This window comes from Pungitius pungitius, chromosome 2, assembly GCF_949316345.1.
Source record: "Pungitius pungitius chromosome 2, fPunPun2.1, whole genome shotgun sequence".
Taxonomy (NCBI): Eukaryota; Metazoa; Chordata; class Actinopteri; order Perciformes; family Gasterosteidae; genus Pungitius; species Pungitius pungitius.
This window is the reverse complement of record NC_084901.1, coordinates 22,540,368-22,560,745: the sequence shown is the minus strand read 5'-3', so window position 1 is coordinate 22,560,745 and position 20,378 is coordinate 22,540,368. Positions and strand designations below refer to the sequence as shown.

Here is a 20,378-nt window from a genome sequence, read left to right as displayed (position 1 = left end):
TCGCTATTGTCCAGCAGGAGATGCGTTCAGTTGAGGCGGTGGCTCTTGTCCAATAAATCCTCTGATTCAGAGTTTTCTCTCAGGAGATCTCTGCGTTTGCTTCTCACAGAGGAGTTCTTATGTTCCGAGCACCACAATACTAAACTATATTCATAAATAAATCTCACTTCAATCTCATGTATATCTGGTTACTTATTACAGTTTCAAATATGTTTGCATTCCAGGTAAGGGTCAAAAAGTGCACATTTTTCAAAAAGGCCATGGTTTTTTTTTCGTGAGCTGTCTACAAATGCATAAAAAACAAGTAGGTTTTGTTTCGTCCTCGTCTGCTTCCGAAGCACCTTAAAACCAAAGAGAAAAGAGACAGCTTTGAAATATTTCTTCATTGTTATTGTTACAAGCAACACTAAAGATATTGATGTGATAGAGGGAAAAAAGGTGCTGATACCTGATGTGGGTCACTGGTCACTTTCTTTAAGGCCAAAGAATAAATGCTAAAGAGAAAAACAAAAAGAGGAACAAAAACTAAAAGAACAAAAGGGGTTCAATTAATAGGTGAAAAGGGGAAAGAAAAAGACACATCGTCAGTACAGAAGATGTAAACTCCTTCACATTCTCTCTTGATAATCTTTGTCTCTTCACGTCACATTTCACACGGACTTCAAAACCACAAGCGAAAGCTTTCAAGACAGGAACAAATCATGTAAATGTGTACCTTTTCCTCTATTTCCTTTACTTGTCTCTTTTGCAAGTCGAGCCTGTCCTCCAGCTCTCTAATTCTCTGGAAGGCAAAGACGGACGTGGTTAGAGTGCACAAAATCTGCATAGATACCAAACCATTACCTAAGACCATTTGGCCAGACCTCGTACAATCCAACAAAAGAAACGGTTGTTACACAGTAAATAAGGCAACTATTCCTTTATATGCTCCAAATACGCTGCCTCCTTCCCATCATGCCTTCTGTCTCCATGGTAGCTGCATTGGGTAAGACTGGCTACCATGGCAACCAAGAGCAGATTTAACAGTAAACAGGGGAGACGACTCCACGGTGGAGACCTGAAGCAGTACTTGTTTTGAATCTGTATGTAGCCAGAGTATATGTACGTGTGACGGGATTAAAAAAGCAAGATGAAATATAATTGGAGAACACACAGCGAGTAGCTGATTAGAAATGTGTTACAAGTATTTTCTGGTTAGTAAGTTGCAGCACAACAGATTTAAGGTGCAGTGGTTGTTGATGTACTTGATGGATCACATACAGACTGAACAAGCCATGGGTGTAGATATAATATGAGGGCTGCCAGGTGAAGGGATACTGAAGAATTGTTTCGGGGGGGATAGGGGCGGGGGGGGGGGGGGGTATTCTTATCACGATGATATACACAGAATCACACACACAGTCACTCTTCTACATATACAGGGTCACAGGTTGCACACACAGGGATACTGCATCTTTCTCACAGAGGTCGGTTGAGGTCAGACGTTTCAGACAGGTACCGGGGGGGGTCAGATTGAGGGAGGGCGGGACTCATTAACCTAACTTCATTTGTTTTGAGCCTTACCTGCTGGGCCTGCTGTAGGAGCTCCATGCGCTCCTGTAAGATCTGACTGTCAAATTGCCGGCTCTGCCGGAGAATCTGACGCCGCAGCTTTTCCACGGCGAGCCTCAGCTCCTCCCTCTGCCTGTCTGTCAGCGACTCGGCCACCGCCCGGCAGGCCGGCTGCTCCTGCTGCAGAGCGCTATACAGCGTGGCCTCCAGCTCCTCGATCCTCTGCACAGCCAGCCACACACACACACACACACACACACACACGGACGGGCACGTGCACATGCAGATACACAAACATGCACGCACAAGCACACACACACACACACACACACACACGGAGGGACGCATACAAACGGATACACATATGCATACAGACGTATATGAGCACATACACACACACACACACACACACCACTGTGACCATGGCAGATATAAGGGACTTTGTCCCCTTTCATATTAAGGGTTATTTAGGCTGGACCTTCATTATAACAACTCTGTGTTTTTATTCTTTCTCCTGCAATTGAATCTCAGTGACATGTTCAGCAAAGTTACCAAGTAAAAAAACAAGCCAATGGTTCACATTGTTCACTGAGACAAAAGAAAATGGGAACATAAAGACAAAACTAAATATAAACTACTAATGGTTAGAATTATGTCAAGAGTGACCTGGCTGTTATATTGTGTTTTAAGGGTGCGGCCTATTTAAGGCGTGAAGGGGAGAATCTTTTAACATCATTCATGCAAATACAAAATGTAACTTTCTCATGTTATTGCACAGATTCAGTCTGGAAAATGTATTCAACTTCACCAGAGGTCTACTTGAATCATGTTACACCGGATATTCATGACCCCATTTCATCTTCACATTTTCTGCAATGTTAGATCCAGCAGATCAACGATTGGACCTCTCCGATAACAAAAGAGCATTAGAAGAAGGAAAAAGAAAGCTAACATTGTTTGAATTTAGACTTTAGTGGTAAAGATGCAGTATCCCGACAACTTTACCTTTATGAGGGATGTTGGATTCATGAGGTTAAACAGGGTTTCAAATGTTTATGTAATGCTGGAATGACAATATTGCAACTATGCATTCCTGAATAACTTCATCACAAAGCTTTATTCCTTGTGTACGACCTTGGTTATCAACGTTGTTCATATAAATGAGGGCATTGTGTCTATCTTTGGCCACCCTTCGTATGAAGGGACAGATACTGCTCCGTACCATATAGGACTGATCCAAGGCCTGCTTCCTGTAGTCCAACTCTTCCTCGAGGAATCCCTTCTGCTTGCTAAAAAGTTCCTGCAACAAGATGCGATCAAATATATAAACACAGGACACGGTATCCCAAGTGAACGGTGGAGAACGGTACATACTGCACAATCAGCTACACCGTGTGGGTGGGACATCTTACATCCAGATCGGTGACTTGTGCATCTCAAAGTCGGAGGGTCAAAACAAACAAAGCGTGTGTAAATAGCTTATGCACCTTGTCATTTTCCAGGTCGATCATCTTCTGTGTGAGGGCGGCCTCTGTGCAGTCGATCTGCTTCAACCACTGTACGTGGAGGGAAGACGAGGGGTTAATGTGTTCTCAGAAGCTAAGATACGTTTGTCCACTGGGTGTCAGCAGAACCCCAACATGACCGAGAGGCCGTTTCACTCACCTTTTCACACAGTGAGATCACCGTCCCTGCTTGGATCACCGCCACCTGCTCCTCATTTCTGAGATTCTACAGCAAACATTGTTGCATAAGAGGCGGGAATTCCTGAACACCTGGTTCAAAAAAAATCCTCACTTATTTGGACTCACCCCGTTATCTCCCAGGATATCCAGTTTCTTCATCAGCTCCGGAATGATTACATCCTGCAGGTCAAAACAGACAGCATGTTGACGGCGCGTGGTCTTAAAAGAAGAACAGTTAGTGCGAGTGCATTGCATCACCTTGACTCCCTCCTGGCGACAGTAGATCTGCAGGGCACTGCTGCTGTTCTCTGGGAACGCAGACATGTGGAGGTTGAGGGCAGGAGATCTACGCTCCCTCTCCTAAAGAAAACACACCAGATGTGAAGCCCCAAACACACACCTAAAACTCATCTAAAATTCACTCTAACATTGATGGAGGCGCACTGCGAACGGCAGAAAAATGAATGTGGCCGAGTGTGGAAGGGGAGCGAATGAGGGGTTTACTTACATGACACTGAAAACATGTTCGGGATCTGCCAAAATGAGGGAGGTGGAAACCCAAAGCTTTAAATGGGAAACCAAACCACGAACAACGAGGGAGTTTGAAAAACACATGCTGGAACTCAAAAACTGAGAGGAATCTCACACATTTAGACATGATGAGAACAACTGATGTGTGACGGCACATGCCGCTCAACCTCTAGGTCAGTAACCTTTGGTATATTTATATATACACAATACATATATAAATATATATTTATGATAAAAAATATATAGGAAAAGAATACAAAATGACAGTTAACTCCATCATTCCTTAACTATCCAGGAATGTTACCTGTAATTGTATGGAAAATGTAAACAAAACATAGGACACATGCAAAAAATGAGAGACAAAAGGAACGTGGATGGGATTGAATATTGAACTTAAATACATTTTTATTCAATTGATAATTACATTCATCTTAACACAACTCTCGTTAAAAAAATATTCCAGTTGAGTGGAGGGGGTGTGCACACAGCTGCCATGCAAACACAGATGCGTAGAGAGGACGACTCGAGTGTGTGCGCGTGAGTGGGTCGGTCGGTCTGGGGAGTCACTGTATGTAGGTCTTGAGTCTCGAGCTGAGGTTGTTGTTGTCGCCTGGTCCTGGTGACAGTTTGACGTTGGTACAGTCTCTTACTTCCAGTTCAAGCACCCGGAATTCCAGCAGCTCATTCTGATCCCGGGCGTCCTGAACCTCGGCCTGCAGCTTGGACTCTGCCTGCTGAGACACACACATCTACGCAAACACACACATACATCAAAGGTTTAAAAAGCATTGTGAAGACGGAATAAGGAGTCCGTTTTTTAAAATTATTTTTGAGATAACTAAGAATTCTCCCAATTCAATTCGTTATTTTCCCATTTTTTCTTATTCCGGTCTACTTCAATACAATTAATGGAATATTTTCACACACAGAGAGCTATTGACTTCTTGTCTAAAAGTAAGAATGGACAGATGCAATTTACCTTCTCGTGAAGCTCCTGGTTGGTCCTGAGCAAGTACTGCTTCTCCTCCACCCACTTTGAATCCTGCCATGACAACCAAACACAACTTCAGCAAGAAATGACACTGGCAGGAAGAGGAGCGGAAGGAGAGCCTCCACAACGCCATCAAATGCTCTTTCAAGTGACAAATGAACCACAGACACAAGCAAACAGCAACAGAGTGGCAGTGGCAATAGTTTATTGATCCAGAGAGATAAAGACGTATCTTTATAGAACAGGTAAAGGTGCTGCATTCACAGGCATCAAGAGTTCACAGTAAGAGGTGGAACAAAAGGCAATCCAAAGTGAAAAACAGCACAGCAGCAAATTCAATTCCAGATGGAACAAGCCACAGAGCACCAGGCAACATGCAGGAAACATGCAGTGGCAAAGAAACCCTTCAAAACAAATGAGGAAAATAACAGTAGTGATATGAGTGATAATAATTCTAGTGTTTCTCAACAGTCAGTAGCTAAAAGTACTAGGTTATTTAAATCTACATAGGTTGACAAAATGGTTGTTTCTTCTACAAATGCAAAAGACCTGCAAATGACTTTTATACGTCAGTCCATTGTCTTTAACCGCTTGTCCTGTTCAGAACTGACAATGAGCGAAAGCTTGGTCGAATACTCAATGGACCTAAACTGGTCGTCTTTGGACTTTCGGTGAACTATAATTTAGAGGTTAATGTTTTATTGAGTAATTTCAACTATAGAATTGAAAATTTAAATGTTTTCTTGATTCTTGTAACAAGAAAACAGTCCTCTATAGTGATTATTTATATAAAGCAAAATCCAAAAGACAAGTGTATAGATGATGGCATATCTATCTGAAAACTTTATATTAAAATAAGAGTCTCTGCATTAGTAGTTCTACGTATTTGTTTTAAACTTTTTAGAGCGTGTGTTAGGTTGTTAAACTTGTTCTAGTACATCTTATACATTTGTTATACGTTGCTGATGTTTCTCACCAACAACTGAATTTCGTAAGATCACATTTAAATAAATCAAGCATTTGTAATTTCCTTTGCCTATCACAGTTTTTTACTACAGCAGCTGGAAAGCATCCTAATGCCATGCAGCCTCTGTTTACATCAGCTGGCTTGCTGTTCATCGAAGGCATATTTTGGACCTGTATTTATGACAAATTGTGAGCTTTCTGTTTTTCTCCCTCACGCCGAAGAACTTCAGAAACCCAGAAACAGAAACCCGGGCGGTTAACGATCGGCGGCCGGTCGCTCAGTGCACATCTGCTAAGTGGTCTAAGTGGTTTCGGCCCTCCTTTCGAAGGCTCATCATCACTGAAAGACCCAATGAAGAGAAGAAGCACCAACAAGGAGGGACAGAGTGCGCGGAAGTGACATGCGGAAGTGATATCAGAGGATTCTGCGGCAGACCTGGTCAGCGTAGCGCCAGACTAGGAGCAGAGCAGCCAGACAGACATGCAGGAGGGCCAGTGAGAGCAGGACCCGTGAGCTCCAGTCACCATGCCCCGTCTTTGTTACCTGCCCCCGTTCGGCCAGGGCCTTCTCCAGGTCGGCCATCTTGGCCTGGCAGCTGCTGAGATCCATCTGCAGCTGCTCACGTGTCTGTGGTGGGAGAGATCAGCTGTCAGGGAAGAAATTGGCTACACAACAGAGGAACAGACTCTGACGAGTTTACATAATGGGAGAAGTATATCTAAATAATAAAGTGAAGAAAAACGAAAATGGGGCCGTGATAGAAGTGGAGGAACAAACCCTGGCCTCCCTCTCAGCATCCAGAGAGCCCCCGGTCTGCTCCTGGAGAAGCGCGTAGGCCCGCTGGAGGGCCTGGTACTCTCTGGTCAACTGACGGAAACGGAGCTCGGACTCTTCACGGGAAATGGTCTTGGATGAAAGAAAACAGTAAGAGGCGGGGTCAAACAAAAACACAAACATTTCAGCATCAGCAGGTCAGTTATCCTGAGGTACTACACTTTACATTCTCCCGCCTCAATAACAGGGGGAGGGGGGGGGATCAACTTCTTCTAGAGAAATACACAAGGATTTTAAATGTCTGTCCAACCATCCATACTCATTTAATCAACCCAGTGTGCACCTGGATCTTAGATTTAATATTTCTGCACAACCACTAGATCCCCAGTGGTCAGTGTGGACGCACATACTTCTAACCTTCCCCCCATGAGTTTGCGTTTACTCGACTGCACTGAAGAGCATCCTGACGAAGAGCTTTATGTCTGTTGTGGCAACTGCTCCTCTCAGGACAGTTTGGCCCTGCAGAGGATTGTGACACCACGCGCACGGCCCCTTGTTCTCTGCACAGCCTTTGCAGAAAGAAGTGCATGAGCATGAGTCGGGGCTAACAACACCCTGAAACTGTTACATTATTGGACAATAAAGTACAGTCTCTCTTACCATTTCTTTAATACAACTGTAGAACTGATTAAATTGATTATTTCAATGTAGACAGAGGATTTTCTTACTTCTTCCAAATCCTCCTCTGGAGTTGCAGGCGTGCGGTCAGTGAGGTCAGTGTTGTAGGAGGTCAGGGAGGAGGTCTCAGAGTCTATCGACTCCTCATCAAATCCAAAATACGTCTCCACAACATGCCTCTGCAAAAAGGAAAGGAAAAAAGAGGATATGAACATTGTCAAATAAACAGCTTTTAAATCCACCAAATTTTTTATACCGCCTAATTCTGTGCAATATAACGTTATGAACCGACATTTTGAAAAACAAGGCAAAGGAAATCATCCTGTCCGATCAGGTCTCCGATTCCTCGTCACGTCAGTCTTTCTATTAACGTTTTTAATGCCCACCGAGTCCTTACCATCGTGTTTATAAGTCATCTCCTGGCAACCAGAGAAGTAGAGGCAGACCAGGGTACAGAGGCAAATGAAGGATGAGAAGTAGAGGGTGAGTAGGATGTACTCTGTCATGATGCTACGCGACCAAAAAACACCAACACAAGCTTATGAAGAGAATCCCCAAAAGACGTCTATAATATCTTGGATTTATAAACAGCTATGCTGGACTCAAGTAAAGTTAAATTGATTTCCGTTCCACTCCTGCACTAATTGAAGAGTGACAACAACACAAAGTTATCCTAGAGAAAAAACAAAATGCCAGCTTTGCCTCTTTGTCTCCGAGCTGATATATTTAAGCTTTAAATTCCTAAAAAATGTCAAACTTCCAGTTTTCCAGCGAGTCAAGAGAAAAGCCGATCTGCCCAACCCGGTATCCAGCTCGCCAAGGTGACAAACTGGTTCCAGCAGGAGAGGTGGGAGCCTAAGCTCCTCCCCCTAGCAACATCCTGGTCTCAAAAATGTCCCCTGGTGTTTCAGCACAAACATGCACACAGCCAATTAGTTTCTCTCATCCCTTTTCTCTCTTTATTCAAAGACCAGGAAGCCCATATAAAAAGGACACATACTGTTGCACACAAGTAAGTTAAACATGAGCGTAACACTAAATCACAAAAGATAAAAAAGGAACAACAAACATAAATGTCTTGCTGTGGTGACTGGTTCATGAATGCATGCTCAGCGTGATGCTCTCAGCTGGGAGGGACACTGTCATCACTGTCTCCGGAGCCCAATTAAAACAGGTTCAGAGACACACACACACTCAATTAAAAAACATACTTAAATATCAGTCAACTGCGGATGAGGTAGCTGCTTTGTCACGCACCACAGGCCACTTACTTTACACAGTTTGGGTGGTTTCCTCGTGCTCTTTTTGCTCATCACCCATCGGTCACGTTCCTAAAGGCAAACAGACAGTTGATCAAGATCAGCCTGACAATCAATACAAAACTGGGATCACAATATATAATTTAATAACATGTATAAAAAGAAAAAGAAAATGTAGTGATAATTGAGATGATTCAGTCATCTATGAACATGTGTCCCATCCCATTATGAAACAATCTTTGATTATTTTCCAGAACATTTTCCATGTCATATGTTAAAAAACAGCAACCCTTGACACACATTAAAACCAATTAGAATTTGGATTGATTTCTTCACAGAGTGTTTGTGTAGAAAAATAAAGATCTGACCTGCGTGAGCTCATCGATGATGCCGCGTTGCTCCATAACCTGCAGCTTTAGGAAGGCCACTTCCTGTTCCTCGTGGGCATGGCTCAAGTCTGTCAGCGAGCTCGGCCGCTTCAGCTGGGACTGAATGGATTGTTGCTGTGGGGGGGGAGGCCGGGAGGAGGCGGCTTTTTCCTTCTAAAAGGGGAGCAACGGAAAGAGAGGGGTCACGTTGGGATTGTTTGGGAAATGATTTCATGCTTCTCCTCAGCTAGCGAGTAGAGGGGCCTACTGCCTTTTGCGTGGCAGAGAGAAGAGGGAAACAAGAGAGTAGTGGTAGTAAAACCCACCATCTGGGCGTTGTCTCGGCTCAGGTTCTTCAGCTTCTCCTCCATACGTTGCAGCGTTTGCAGCAGGTCGTCATTCTTCTTGGACAGACGCTTGTTCTTCTCAAACATGGGCTTCATCTGGCTCTCGGCCTCCCGAACGCGCTTCAACTAGACAGAGGGAGGAAACAGGGAGGGGACACAATGTAACCACAAGTCTTCCAGCAAAATTTCCCGTTTGAGCAGGAGAGGCAGGATGAAGGCTGGAGGGCATACAGAACATTGTGTTTTAACCCACATCTCATTAGGTTTATAAATGTGTGTATTAATGTACACTTAGTGTAACAATGTGTGTGTGTATTTTCATTCCTATAAATGCATCACACTGCATTTATTTACTTCTGTGTGTGTGTGTGTGTGTGTGTGTGTTTGGGTGTTTTTTGCATCCCCATCATCACTGCATGCGTGCGCCTCCGTGTGCGTTAGTGTTTCTCACGAGTTCATTCCTCTCGTCGGCCAGCAGTGCATTTCTATCCTCCAATTTTCTGATGACCGAGTGGAGCTCCGCAATCTTCAGCTGGAACCTCCTCGTGTCACGCTCCTCCACCTCCTGTGGACCAAAGGGGACAGGGGAGGAGGAGGAAGACAAAAACTAAAAAAGGGTACATGCAGGCAGGTAATTGAGGTGGTTGGGAGAGAGGAGGTGATGGGATGAAGGATGAGATGCTGTGCAGGTGTGACTCAGCGCACAGTTACAATATTGTCTATATGAGTACTCAAGATGCATTATGAATAAATATGTTAAATGATGAGGTGGGTTCTGCTATAAAGACTAATTCAAGAAACAAAAACTGTTTTTTTTCAATGTTTACTTAAATATTAAATCCAGGAATGAAGAATCAGATTTTTATGTCATTAAAATACAATCTAAATCCCTATGCGAGTTTAATAACTTGAATCCCTTTAATTTGGTCTTGTGCATGTAACGCGAGTCTATCTAAGAACGACATGCACACCTGGTTGCCAAGCGAGTCCGCATTGTCGCCCAGCCCCGGCACCAGCTCTCTCTTCGGGCTGCCGTGGTTGTGTCTCTCCGCCTCTCGGACCTGACCCAGCTGCTCATCCAGAGCGTCCTTCTGCAGCTGCAGCTTCTGGGCGTAGCCGGCCTGCAGCCCCAGCTCCTTCTCCAGGGCACACATCACCCGGTCCTTCGCCTTCAGCTCATCCATCTATCAGAGGGGTGGAGAGGTGGTGGGTGGGAACACTGAAGTGAAATTCCAGTTACACCACCATATTAATACTACTGGAAAAGCAATAATATGTAGTTCATATATTTTTCAGGTGAAATACGAAATACAAAAAAATGTGTGTGTTTTATGGAAAGTACATTGTACTTCTGTTTTATTCATGTGCAAACAACCAGGTTTAGCATGATTCCACTTTTAACCTTAAGACTAACAGTGGCTGCACAGTTAGCCTAACAAGATGCATAATCCTTTAGCCGTGAACAGATTAAGAGGGAGGCAGGCTTTTTACTTTTAAAACACAGCGCTCCAGCTGTAATTCATTTATGAAGCTTTGCTCTTTCCGTGACTTCTTCTGACTTCCCTCGGCATCTTGTTCCTCAATTCTGTTTCTTTCTGCACCACCTGTTCTCCCTCAATGAGCCGTGTTTAAATATTTTACTACACTGCATCGAGTCGCTTTTCTCAAACATTCCTTTCATAAACAGTAACACTAAATGGAGCCTTAAGGTTGTTAATGAGTAACTGCAGAAGGTACACACAGACACAATTATTAACCTCTAACTAACTCTAGTGAGGTCAGTGTGATAAGACGCAAGAAAAGCAGAGACGATGGACCTTTGGTGATATTCAAATGCGGTTATGGCAGACAAGGAATATGATCTGTAAATTAAATGACCAACAACTATACCGTCAATCATGTCTTACGGACATATTTTAATACATCAGCCTTCATCTAAGGGCTCGTGGCCTCATCCCTTGGAGATGAGACATACTGTAAGTTGTGTCTCTAATGTGTGTCGTCCCAGCAGCGTGCCGCCTCACCAGTCGGCGGATGTCTCGCTCACAATCCCGTTTGATGCGGTGCATCTCATCCTGGTGCTGCTGGTATGCGGTCCGCAGATCTGCCGCTTTGGCTTTATCGGCCTGCAGAGCATTTGCATGCGCCTCGTCAGCTAACTTCCTGGCTGTCTTTTGCTCTTGGATCTAAAAAAAAAAAAAAAAAAAAAGGAAAGACAGAACACATAAGCCAATACTATTGATCCGCAGTAACCCCTCCCCCCCAAAAAGAGAGTGACACCCACACACATAAACAATTGTCCTATCCCATTAGACAGTTGTAATGATAGATGTCCTGTTTGTCGACATCAAAACAATAGCTTGGCAACAGGCTTTTCCACCCTGTTTCCTGTTTTCCAAATTCACAGAGGTTTAGACAGTCCCACATCAACACACGCACACACACACACACTCTGACACACAATGCCCTCGGAAAATACCCAATCTGCAAAAGCCAGAAAGATTACAAACAGCTCTAATTTATTGGAAGCATTGCAGACATGGCTTGACAGTGGAGTTAAGAATAATAATTAATAATATGGATTGTATTTGTAACCCACTTTTCACTCAATCAAATGTCAGATGGCCACAGCGCCGGTAGATGGGGAATAAAAGCAAAAGCTAAACAAACTTTTGATTCCTGAATTAAAAGGTATTTACGACAGTCTGAAACCTAATAATAATAATTGGGTGTATTTAATTTCACAAATACTAGTGTCGCCTATACGTGCTCTGACCTACCTCCTGCTGTAGCTTTATCCTCTCCCCATCGAAAGCCCTCCTGGCCTCCTCCCGAGCCTCCACAAGTAGAGCGTTTTTGAGCTTGTCGGCGGCTCCGTCTCTCAGCGCGTTAACGAGCCCCTGCAGCCTCTGCGCCTCGGCATCCTTGATCTTGATGGCCCGGGCCAGCTCCACTTCGTGCTGCCTGGCCAGAGTCTCGCGGGCAGCCGCTATCTCGCGCAGCTTTTCCTCGTGGAGTTTGGCGCGCAGGTCAGTGAGCGCCACGGCATGTTTGTGCTGCTCGAGCTCCCGAGCCTGCCGCTGCTCCTGGAGCCGCTCACGGAGCTTACACACCTGGGAGAGGGAGGGATGCATTAGAATTCAGTATACCTGTCATTATCATACTCATCACAGGACCCCAGTGTGTTTGTGCATTGCCCCATCACTGTGTGCAGCACCGGGATGACTTCATTCAACATATTCCTTAACGGAGAGCAGTTTGCACCTAGAGAACAGTTATATATTTGTTTTCCTTACACATTCCAACTTGCTTTCGCAAGATATGACTTGACAGTAGGACAGTGTGACATATGGCGTTTGTTTAAAGCAGGGCTTTCCCTCGGTAGACACTGTCTTTAGGGATTGTCACTGCTATAAGTACAACTGATGCAGAGAGGTGATCTGCTTTTCTGAGACAGCCAGGGAATAAACAGCATGCGGGCGGGCCATGTGTCCATTAATATCACATGGAATTGGGAAGAAATATTAACATTTAGTCCAAGGACTAAGTATAGTTTGGCTCCTACGGAGTGCACCGTCATCGCTATAATCACAGCTCCAACCATTGCTTCTTAATAAGTAGTAAGCTTTCTACGTCCATGGTCATTATTTACTTTTATACACCTCCTCCTCTGCCTCACCTTGCCCCGCTCTTGCTGCAGCTCTATCTGGGTGTCCAGGATTTTGCTCCTCAGTTCCTCGCTGGTGGCCTGTGCCGACTCGGTCATCCCCTCCGATTTATCGGGCTTCCTTCCCTTCTTCAGGGTTGGGGCCGCAGAGGGCGTGGTTGAGGACATCGCACTACGGCCGCACAATGAGGAAATGAGTAGAGGGTCAATGGCTGGTCCACCTCCATGAGAGGCCCTGCTTCTTCATCCTCATCATCATCATCATCATCATCTCGTTGTCCCCTCTACATCATTGCTGGAGGTTGGCGAGTTTCTTTTTGAGAAGGAGCAACGGACAAACAGAGAGAAAGAAAGAAAGTGTGAGTCAGTGGTTAAAAACTGGGTTACACCAAACTACTCAATGCACTGGACCCGAGCCACATGACGCATTACAGCCTGGGGAAAACAGACTATTTTTGGGGCTAGCATTCACACTCTCTTCTGTACACGCGGCGTGGGCCCTTTATTACCACCTTATTCCAGTCCCGGGGCTGTACGGGGCCGCATAGTGCATGGAAATGTGTGCGATGGTCCCGGGCCTCTCACCCCAAAGTCCTCTTTAAGTGGAATAATACATTCAACAATTGACCTGAAAGATTGATTTTCTACAGATCCTGTGATCTGTTTCTGTACCTGCTCACATATCATACAGCGGGACTACAGTACACTAAGCCCCTGTGGATCCTAATTACTAATACTCACATATCATCACTCCGCTGCACTGAAGGTCTACTAACGGGGGTCAAGAGAAGTCATGCAAATTTTATGAAGACTTACTTTCTATATTTTTCTATTTTTTGTGTTTTAAACGAATGGCTCAACGACTGAATATTTGGACCAGGAAACGTGCAGTTGCCTCAATTGATACTATTTGATTCTTCCACTTAGTTTGTTTGTCTCAACCTTCCCATTTCTAATAATGCAACATTTACTGGAGAGTGTTAAGTGCAGTTACACAAAACCCCAACAGCAGCAAATCCTCTCAAATGAAAGCTAAACAAGAGAATTATTTGATTATTGAAATAGTCGCCACCAATAAAGTTATCATCGATGAGGTTGGCAAAGCCTGAAAAAGGTGACACCTTACTGAAAAACAACAAGGCATTGGGATGTAAATTGATTAATAGTTTTCTCTTTACTCTTCACCCTTTTTCCCACTGAAGGCTGAATTTTGTTGTGTGACCGACCATATTTTGTCCATTTATGAATTTGTTTCTGGAGTGACACACAATCCCCGACTTAAAAGTAGCCTTTTCCCTGGAATTATGGTTGAAATGCACTTATTGTAAGTCGCTTTAGATAAAAGCATCAGCTAAATGAAATGTAATGTAAGGTAACTGTAAACCAGTAACCTTTCAATTATATTGACTATCTAATAAGTAATGGGGCAATAAGAGCACTAAAACAGCAGTGCTACATGGGCCTCCATCGTTTCCAACACACACACATTACCAAGCAATCATACATCCTACACAGATGGCAAGAATAGTTACCAAGGCAACCAAAAAACTCTTCTCGTGGCTCTCGAGGATGATGATGGGAAGGAGGAGTGTCACGGTGGACTTGGAACAAACAGAGACGCACACAAGTGGCGCCGCAGAGGGGCCTCACGTTTGAAAAAGAAGGGGAAAAAAAGAACACGCACGCACAAGCACACACACAACGTAGTTATCTGGTCCAATCTCTGAGCCGCGGTTGAGAGACAGACATGGAGCTATGCTTGAGGGCAAGGAAGCTTTCTTCCGCATGAGGCACACACAGTCAAACATTAAAAGCCCAATGGAGCCAATAGGAGAGGAAGAATTAGGAGCAAAGGGGAAAAACAAATAACATGCAGACCTCTATACCAGAGAGGGGAACCAACCTCCAACAACCCCCACCTCCTCATCCCCCTCCTACATCCCTCCACCCCCAAATGCTGGCATGGTGAATAGTGATGGTTACTGAGCGGAGGCAATCAGTGATCTCCCTCTCATTCACAGAGAGAGATAGAGAGAGATCCTTCACACACAAAGCGAGCCCCGCAACAAGCACACACTCTCTCAGTCTCTCACGGAACAACTGGAGACCGATACAACTACGCACAGAGGATCTCTGCACTTATTCACATCACCAACAGACACGTCTTTATACGCAGGAGATCAATAGACTTGGCTCACATGTGTCAGGGAATTTGCAGACCTCGTTTACGAGGACAAATAATTGTTTTGTCGCACACTTGGCCCCCTGCCACCGCTTTAAGCGGCGTCTATGCATGCCTGTGCCGTCACCGGAGACCAAGCGGGCCCACGCTAAAGCAGCCAGGGGGGCTGGATGGTTTCCCTGGTTTGTGTTCACCTTCATCGCTTTATCAATACCGAAAGTCCACGTTCCATTGGGATTCATGCCGTCAACCACAGTGTGCAGAAAGTCCCCTCGGGACACGTGTTCCCAAGCTGGGAAGCCAGAAGAGTTTATAGGGGGAAGTGGGACGTTTTATTAAAAAAAAGGGGGCCCCGAGAGGCAAGCGCCTTTAATATTGGTTCACTAAAGCAAACGGAAGCCGGCACAACAAGTGATGCACCTTCAAGTACCTCATGTAATCCCCAAAAAACCATCCATTAGAGAAAGCTAATGGCCCACATCAAAGAGTCATCACTGAAGCTGCAGGCACCCACACATGGTCCAACAAAATGGTTATGACTCATCAATTCAATCACAAGACATATTTTGCAAAAGGGCTAAAGAGAATTTTTGAATAAAGTGCCGCTCCCAGGCTTATTGGACTGAACCGGCTGAGACAAGGGAGACTGCAACCGAGACGTGATGAAATAATTGCAGCTGCTGAGGAGTTTCACAACTAGGTTATAAGCGTTGTATAACCACGGCTTTATCAATGGTACCCGGCGACGACCTCCTGATGAAGGAGCAATGATCCCTTCCCTCCCCCTTTCAAGTGACGGGCCTGTGACGTCAGAGGGTCACAGATGGGAAAAACGGAGGAAGGAAAAGTTACTGAATTCATTAACTGGATTTGAATTCATAATTGCAGTTTGTGGTGGCGGGCGTGGTTTCAGCTCGGCTGCAGGTGGGAGAGAGGGGGAGTGGCTCGGGGAACAGTGCCAGGTGAAAACAATAATCAGCTGTTGGTGATTGTGTGTGTGTGTGTGTGTGGGTGTGTGTGTGCTCGCCGGCATTTAAGTAATGAGGCGGGGACGAGCGAGGAGAGACGGAACGACGAGTGAGCTGGTCGCCGGTGTGATTTCGCCCTGAAACAAACAAAGAAAAACTGATTGTACTACCCGACCCTGGCCTCAAGTCCCTGTGTCCGGAGCCCGAACAACCCACATTACGTACACAGTTGTAGCCGCTTCTTGCTGCGTGAAGCCAATGGCAATCCACTCACTGCCTTTTTTTAAACGTTATAAAACACAAAAGCAGGTATCCAACTTTAGGGGGTATAGTCTGTCCGCTGGTGCCGTTTTTTAATTACAGACTTTTTTCCCCTGCCGACCCTGTTATAATGGTAAAAAGGAAACACTGGAAATGTAATGTACTGTAAGGCTAACTTTGTTCTTTGTCAAAGGTTATTTAAGTATTAAACACTTTATACGAGGTGAAAGCGGTTGGGACGTGTGATGGTTGCACGTTTATTACACACACACACACAGACACACACAGTTGGACCACCTCAAAGCTAGGCAGATCACACACACTCACATAGTGTCAAACATTAACTAGACTTCAGTGAGACATACAGGCCCAATAAATAGTTAAAAGAGCTGCAAATGGAAGGCGAAACAAAGACGCATTTCTTCTGTATTCAGGTTATAAACCAACAGTGAGGGACCGACTGAGATATACTCCTTGTGCACATTGCTTACGACGCCTCGTAGGCTTATACTTGTATCTCCACACAACACGCATACAGTCTCATGGGAGTCATTTTAGCATCAGCAGAAGGTAGGCTGTCAGAACGTGTGTAGGCCACGCTCCAGACATCACTCCACCACCCAAACACACACACACACAGCAGTCGAGCAGTTGATACTCCAAAGACACTGTAGAGATCCCACCGAGAGACTGAGTAAATCAGCCTAGTGCAGAACTAGTGGAGCATATGACCTACAAACTGCTATGGCAGCAGAATGAGTCTAAGTTACTGACCCAAATGACTAGTCAACCCAAACATATCAACAAGACGTGTCTCACTCTCTCTCACTCTTTCTCCAGCACGGCGTCTCTTTCAGACTTCTTCATGCCATCGTTACACCTGGTTTGGATCGATACCTTTAACCTTTTCATTTTGGGCATTCATCACTGGAGGTGCGTTACCATGGTCTGTGCGCACACGTGCATGCATGCTTTTGCACGCATGGTTGCAGCGATAGCCTCTCCCCACTCAGTAACACATGACAGTGCAGTCAGTAATGAGTTTACCCTTGCCCCTCTATCTCTCATTTTAACTACACAGCAAGCACATTACTCAGCAATGGCTGGAGACTAATCTATGGTTTACACAAACATGAATAAACGGTGCAGACATTTATTCATCTGGACCAGTCTATGCATAAATAATACCCTCACGTCTTTAAGAAAAGGTTATAAAAAAAAACAAGCAAAGGAATAAGTGAAATATGCACATGTGGGTATACTGCACAGGGATTAACCAGGAGGCAGCACTTTGCTCAAAGCCCTAAGTAAAGCACAGGAATGGAAAGTGAGATTATGAATCAGGATAAATGGGATGAATTAAATTAGGGAGAGGAATGTGGATTAGGACAGGGATAAACAGCACTCCCATTCATTGATCTCATGCCTCTAGAGTAGAGGTGGAGTCTTGGGTCGCAGTCAGGGGGAAGAAACAACATTAAACCATCATAAATACACAGTAACACACAATAACAAGAATAGATGTGCTCCAGTATCTGCTGCTTCACTTCAAGGGAGAACACACAACTAGCACGGCGTGCCCCGCGTGCAGTCTGATCCCACTGGTGTGAGGGTGCAACACATGTCAGCTGTCCACTGAGGCTGATTTAGGAGCCTCCTAAAGTACATGCAAGGCAGAGGTCTTGGGGGGAGGGAGGGTTGTTTAGTGCAAAGTGGCCAGCTCTCTAATGAGCTGTCAAATGGGAGATTACCGGGTAAAGGGCTGCTGGAAGGGGCGCTTGTTACACTGCTGACATCCCGCCCGTCCGGCTCGCCAACCACACCCCACGGGGACATCATCCACGGGTGTGGAGGGGGGTGGGGGAGGCTGATGCTGATGCTGCAGCATCCTCCGTCTCAGAGGTCGGATGCCCATGCACTCAGTCCCTCGGTAACATATTGGTGTCATGGGGCATTTACCCCGTGTTGCACCGTGAGAGGGCGGGCGGAAAAGAGGGAGGGTGGGGGGGGTGCAGTAAAAGCAGTTGAATATCATCCATTATCATCGCGTTTCATACTTCCTGTCAGGCCGACGGGTGGAGTCGATGAGCGGGGTCCCGCGGGCTCACGGTGCGGACAAAACGCCCCTACGTGTGCGTCGCTATGAGACTCGACGCTGCAGCCGGAAGCCCAGTGTGTCACATCGCGAGCGGCTCCCCGGCCGTTTAGTGCTCCGCCGGGCGGAGCGAAAAACGCATGACGGTTCGACCCCGTGGGAGGTATCTTTAATATTGAGAAAGAAAACCCGAGTGAACGTTACCTGGAATGGAGGTGAGGTGGCGACAAGTAGTCGCTGCTTGACGCTGGCGTGCTTCACGTTACATCCAGGAAGGGAGGCTGGGCTTGTGGCGCGTGGAAGGGATGAATTAAAAAAAACTCACCTCTGAAAAACACTAACTGACAAACGGCTAACAGCGACGCGTCACAACTGTATTCCTCGGATATTACACACGTGTTCCCAGCGGTGAACACCACGACGGAAGTTGTGTTTCCACCCGTGATGTTGTCCTCTAGCTACAAAGTGGATTCCGCTTCGGGCTTCACGACATCTTTTCGTCCCACGCCCACAAACACTTGAGCGCCAGCGTGACGTCACCCGTTCAAACACACGAGTCGAAAGAAGAAGAAAAAGAGAGAGAGAGGGAGAGAGAGAGAGAGACGCCGGGCGGGCGTCGCCGAGCAGCGTGATAGGAGCGCGACACCTGACTGCGTGTACAAGAATGACACCGTGTGCGCGGTCGGTGCGTGGACACGCAGCCGGTGCGGGAGGAACGTGCGTCGTCAGTGCGCAGGGGTGTCGGTGCCATACGTCCGTGGAGAAAGAGAAAGCATAGGTAGACAATGGAAAGGCGGAGAGACGATGTTGTCAGTAAGAGAAAATGGTAAACGAGCAAAGGATGGAAACAAAAAGCCGGCCGATAAATGATTTCACAAGTAGTCACCTTGATTAACATGGTATTGAACACCCACTGAATCAAAGTATTACACTATACATCTAAAGTTGCCAATAATGTCTGTTTTTGTCTTCGCTGGGTTTTTTAAATGTTTGTTCCTGTTTAACTGAATTAATAAATATACCGTTTCACTATATTGTTTTAATTAATTATCAGCCCATTGCGCAGTGTGTAATATTGACTGCACATGGAATCATGATGCCAACATATTATAATATCAGGGTTGCTATGAATTTTGCAAGGGTATTAAAGATGAACCATAATCATCATTGTCATGCAACCTCCCTGTATCTTAATCTGTAACATAAGTAAGTGAATGATGTATTGCTTCACATAAATGTGCCGGGCCTCCTGATTATTTATCAGGGACAATATGACTAGTCAAATTATAGAATTCTGTGAAGAAAAAAAATCCTGACAACATGAAAGCAGTGTGTATGACCCAGATACTGGAGGATGCATTACTTACGCACAGCTGCCTGCCGCTGCCTCTCCACACAGTGCCTGCCTGTCGGCCATTCACAACTCTCTCTGTGGCTGCAGCACATCCTCTCTGCTGCAGGGCAACACAGGTCACAGGAGCAACCAAGCCATGGATGAGTTTTTAATTGTCCAAACATAATGCCCTCTCCCGCAGTGGTCATTCACTCATTCAGAACCTGTGTACTAGGAGGGGAATTTCTTTCAGGTTGTATGTGGTTATGCACTTCATATATGTATGTGTGTAGGAGTGAGGTAGAAACAGACGTTATGTTAAGGGGGGGGGGGGGGGGGGGGGTGGGTTGAGTATTAAGCTGTACTCCATTCAGGTTCCTGCTGAGGCCAGCAAACAGACATCCAGATGGAGAGATAAAGTGAAAAAAACATTGTGGTTGCAGGCAGAGAGAGACGGGAAGAGGGAGAGATGTGTATCCTGCCTTGTTTTGGTGTGGGATTGACTCAGAGAGTGAATGTATGTCAGAGTGCTGTAATGAGAGGGGTTTAAGTTGTTTTGCCTGAGGTATTTTCACTGTTTTACCGCAGCATGGTTTTTTATGAGTCTGCCGTTTTTCTACCCTTCTCTCTCTCTTTCGCTTTCTCTCTCCCTCTCTCTCTCTGAACAGGACAGATTTCCCAGAAGAAGGATAAAGGAAACTTTATTCTATTTTACGTCACA

General features: G+C 45.4%; 1 protein-coding gene across 1 annotated transcript; it reads right to left on the bottom strand.

Moving 5' to 3' along the window:
- Nucleotides 1–206: 206 nt before the first annotated feature.
- Nucleotides 207–19,799, bottom strand: jakmip1 (janus kinase and microtubule interacting protein 1). Its single transcript, XM_037460620.2, has 23 exons — nucleotides 18,529–19,799; nucleotides 12,831–13,131; nucleotides 11,932–12,264; nucleotides 11,176–11,337; nucleotides 10,123–10,335; nucleotides 9,603–9,716; nucleotides 9,131–9,277; nucleotides 8,805–8,978; nucleotides 8,449–8,508; nucleotides 7,228–7,356; nucleotides 6,503–6,631; nucleotides 6,269–6,352; nucleotides 4,747–4,809; nucleotides 4,418–4,516; nucleotides 3,495–3,596; nucleotides 3,363–3,416; nucleotides 3,217–3,282; nucleotides 3,039–3,107; nucleotides 2,774–2,851; nucleotides 1,564–1,773; nucleotides 716–781; nucleotides 449–525; nucleotides 207–341 (listed from the first exon to the last, which is right to left on the bottom strand). The coding sequence occupies exons 2-22, from the start codon at nucleotides 12,984–12,986 to the stop codon at nucleotides 475–477; spliced, it is 2,559 nt and encodes an 852-aa protein (XP_037316517.2). The 5' UTR covers nucleotides 12,987–13,131; nucleotides 18,529–19,799; the 3' UTR covers nucleotides 207–341; nucleotides 449–474.
- Between the last annotated feature and the right edge of the window lie 579 nt (nucleotides 19,800–20,378).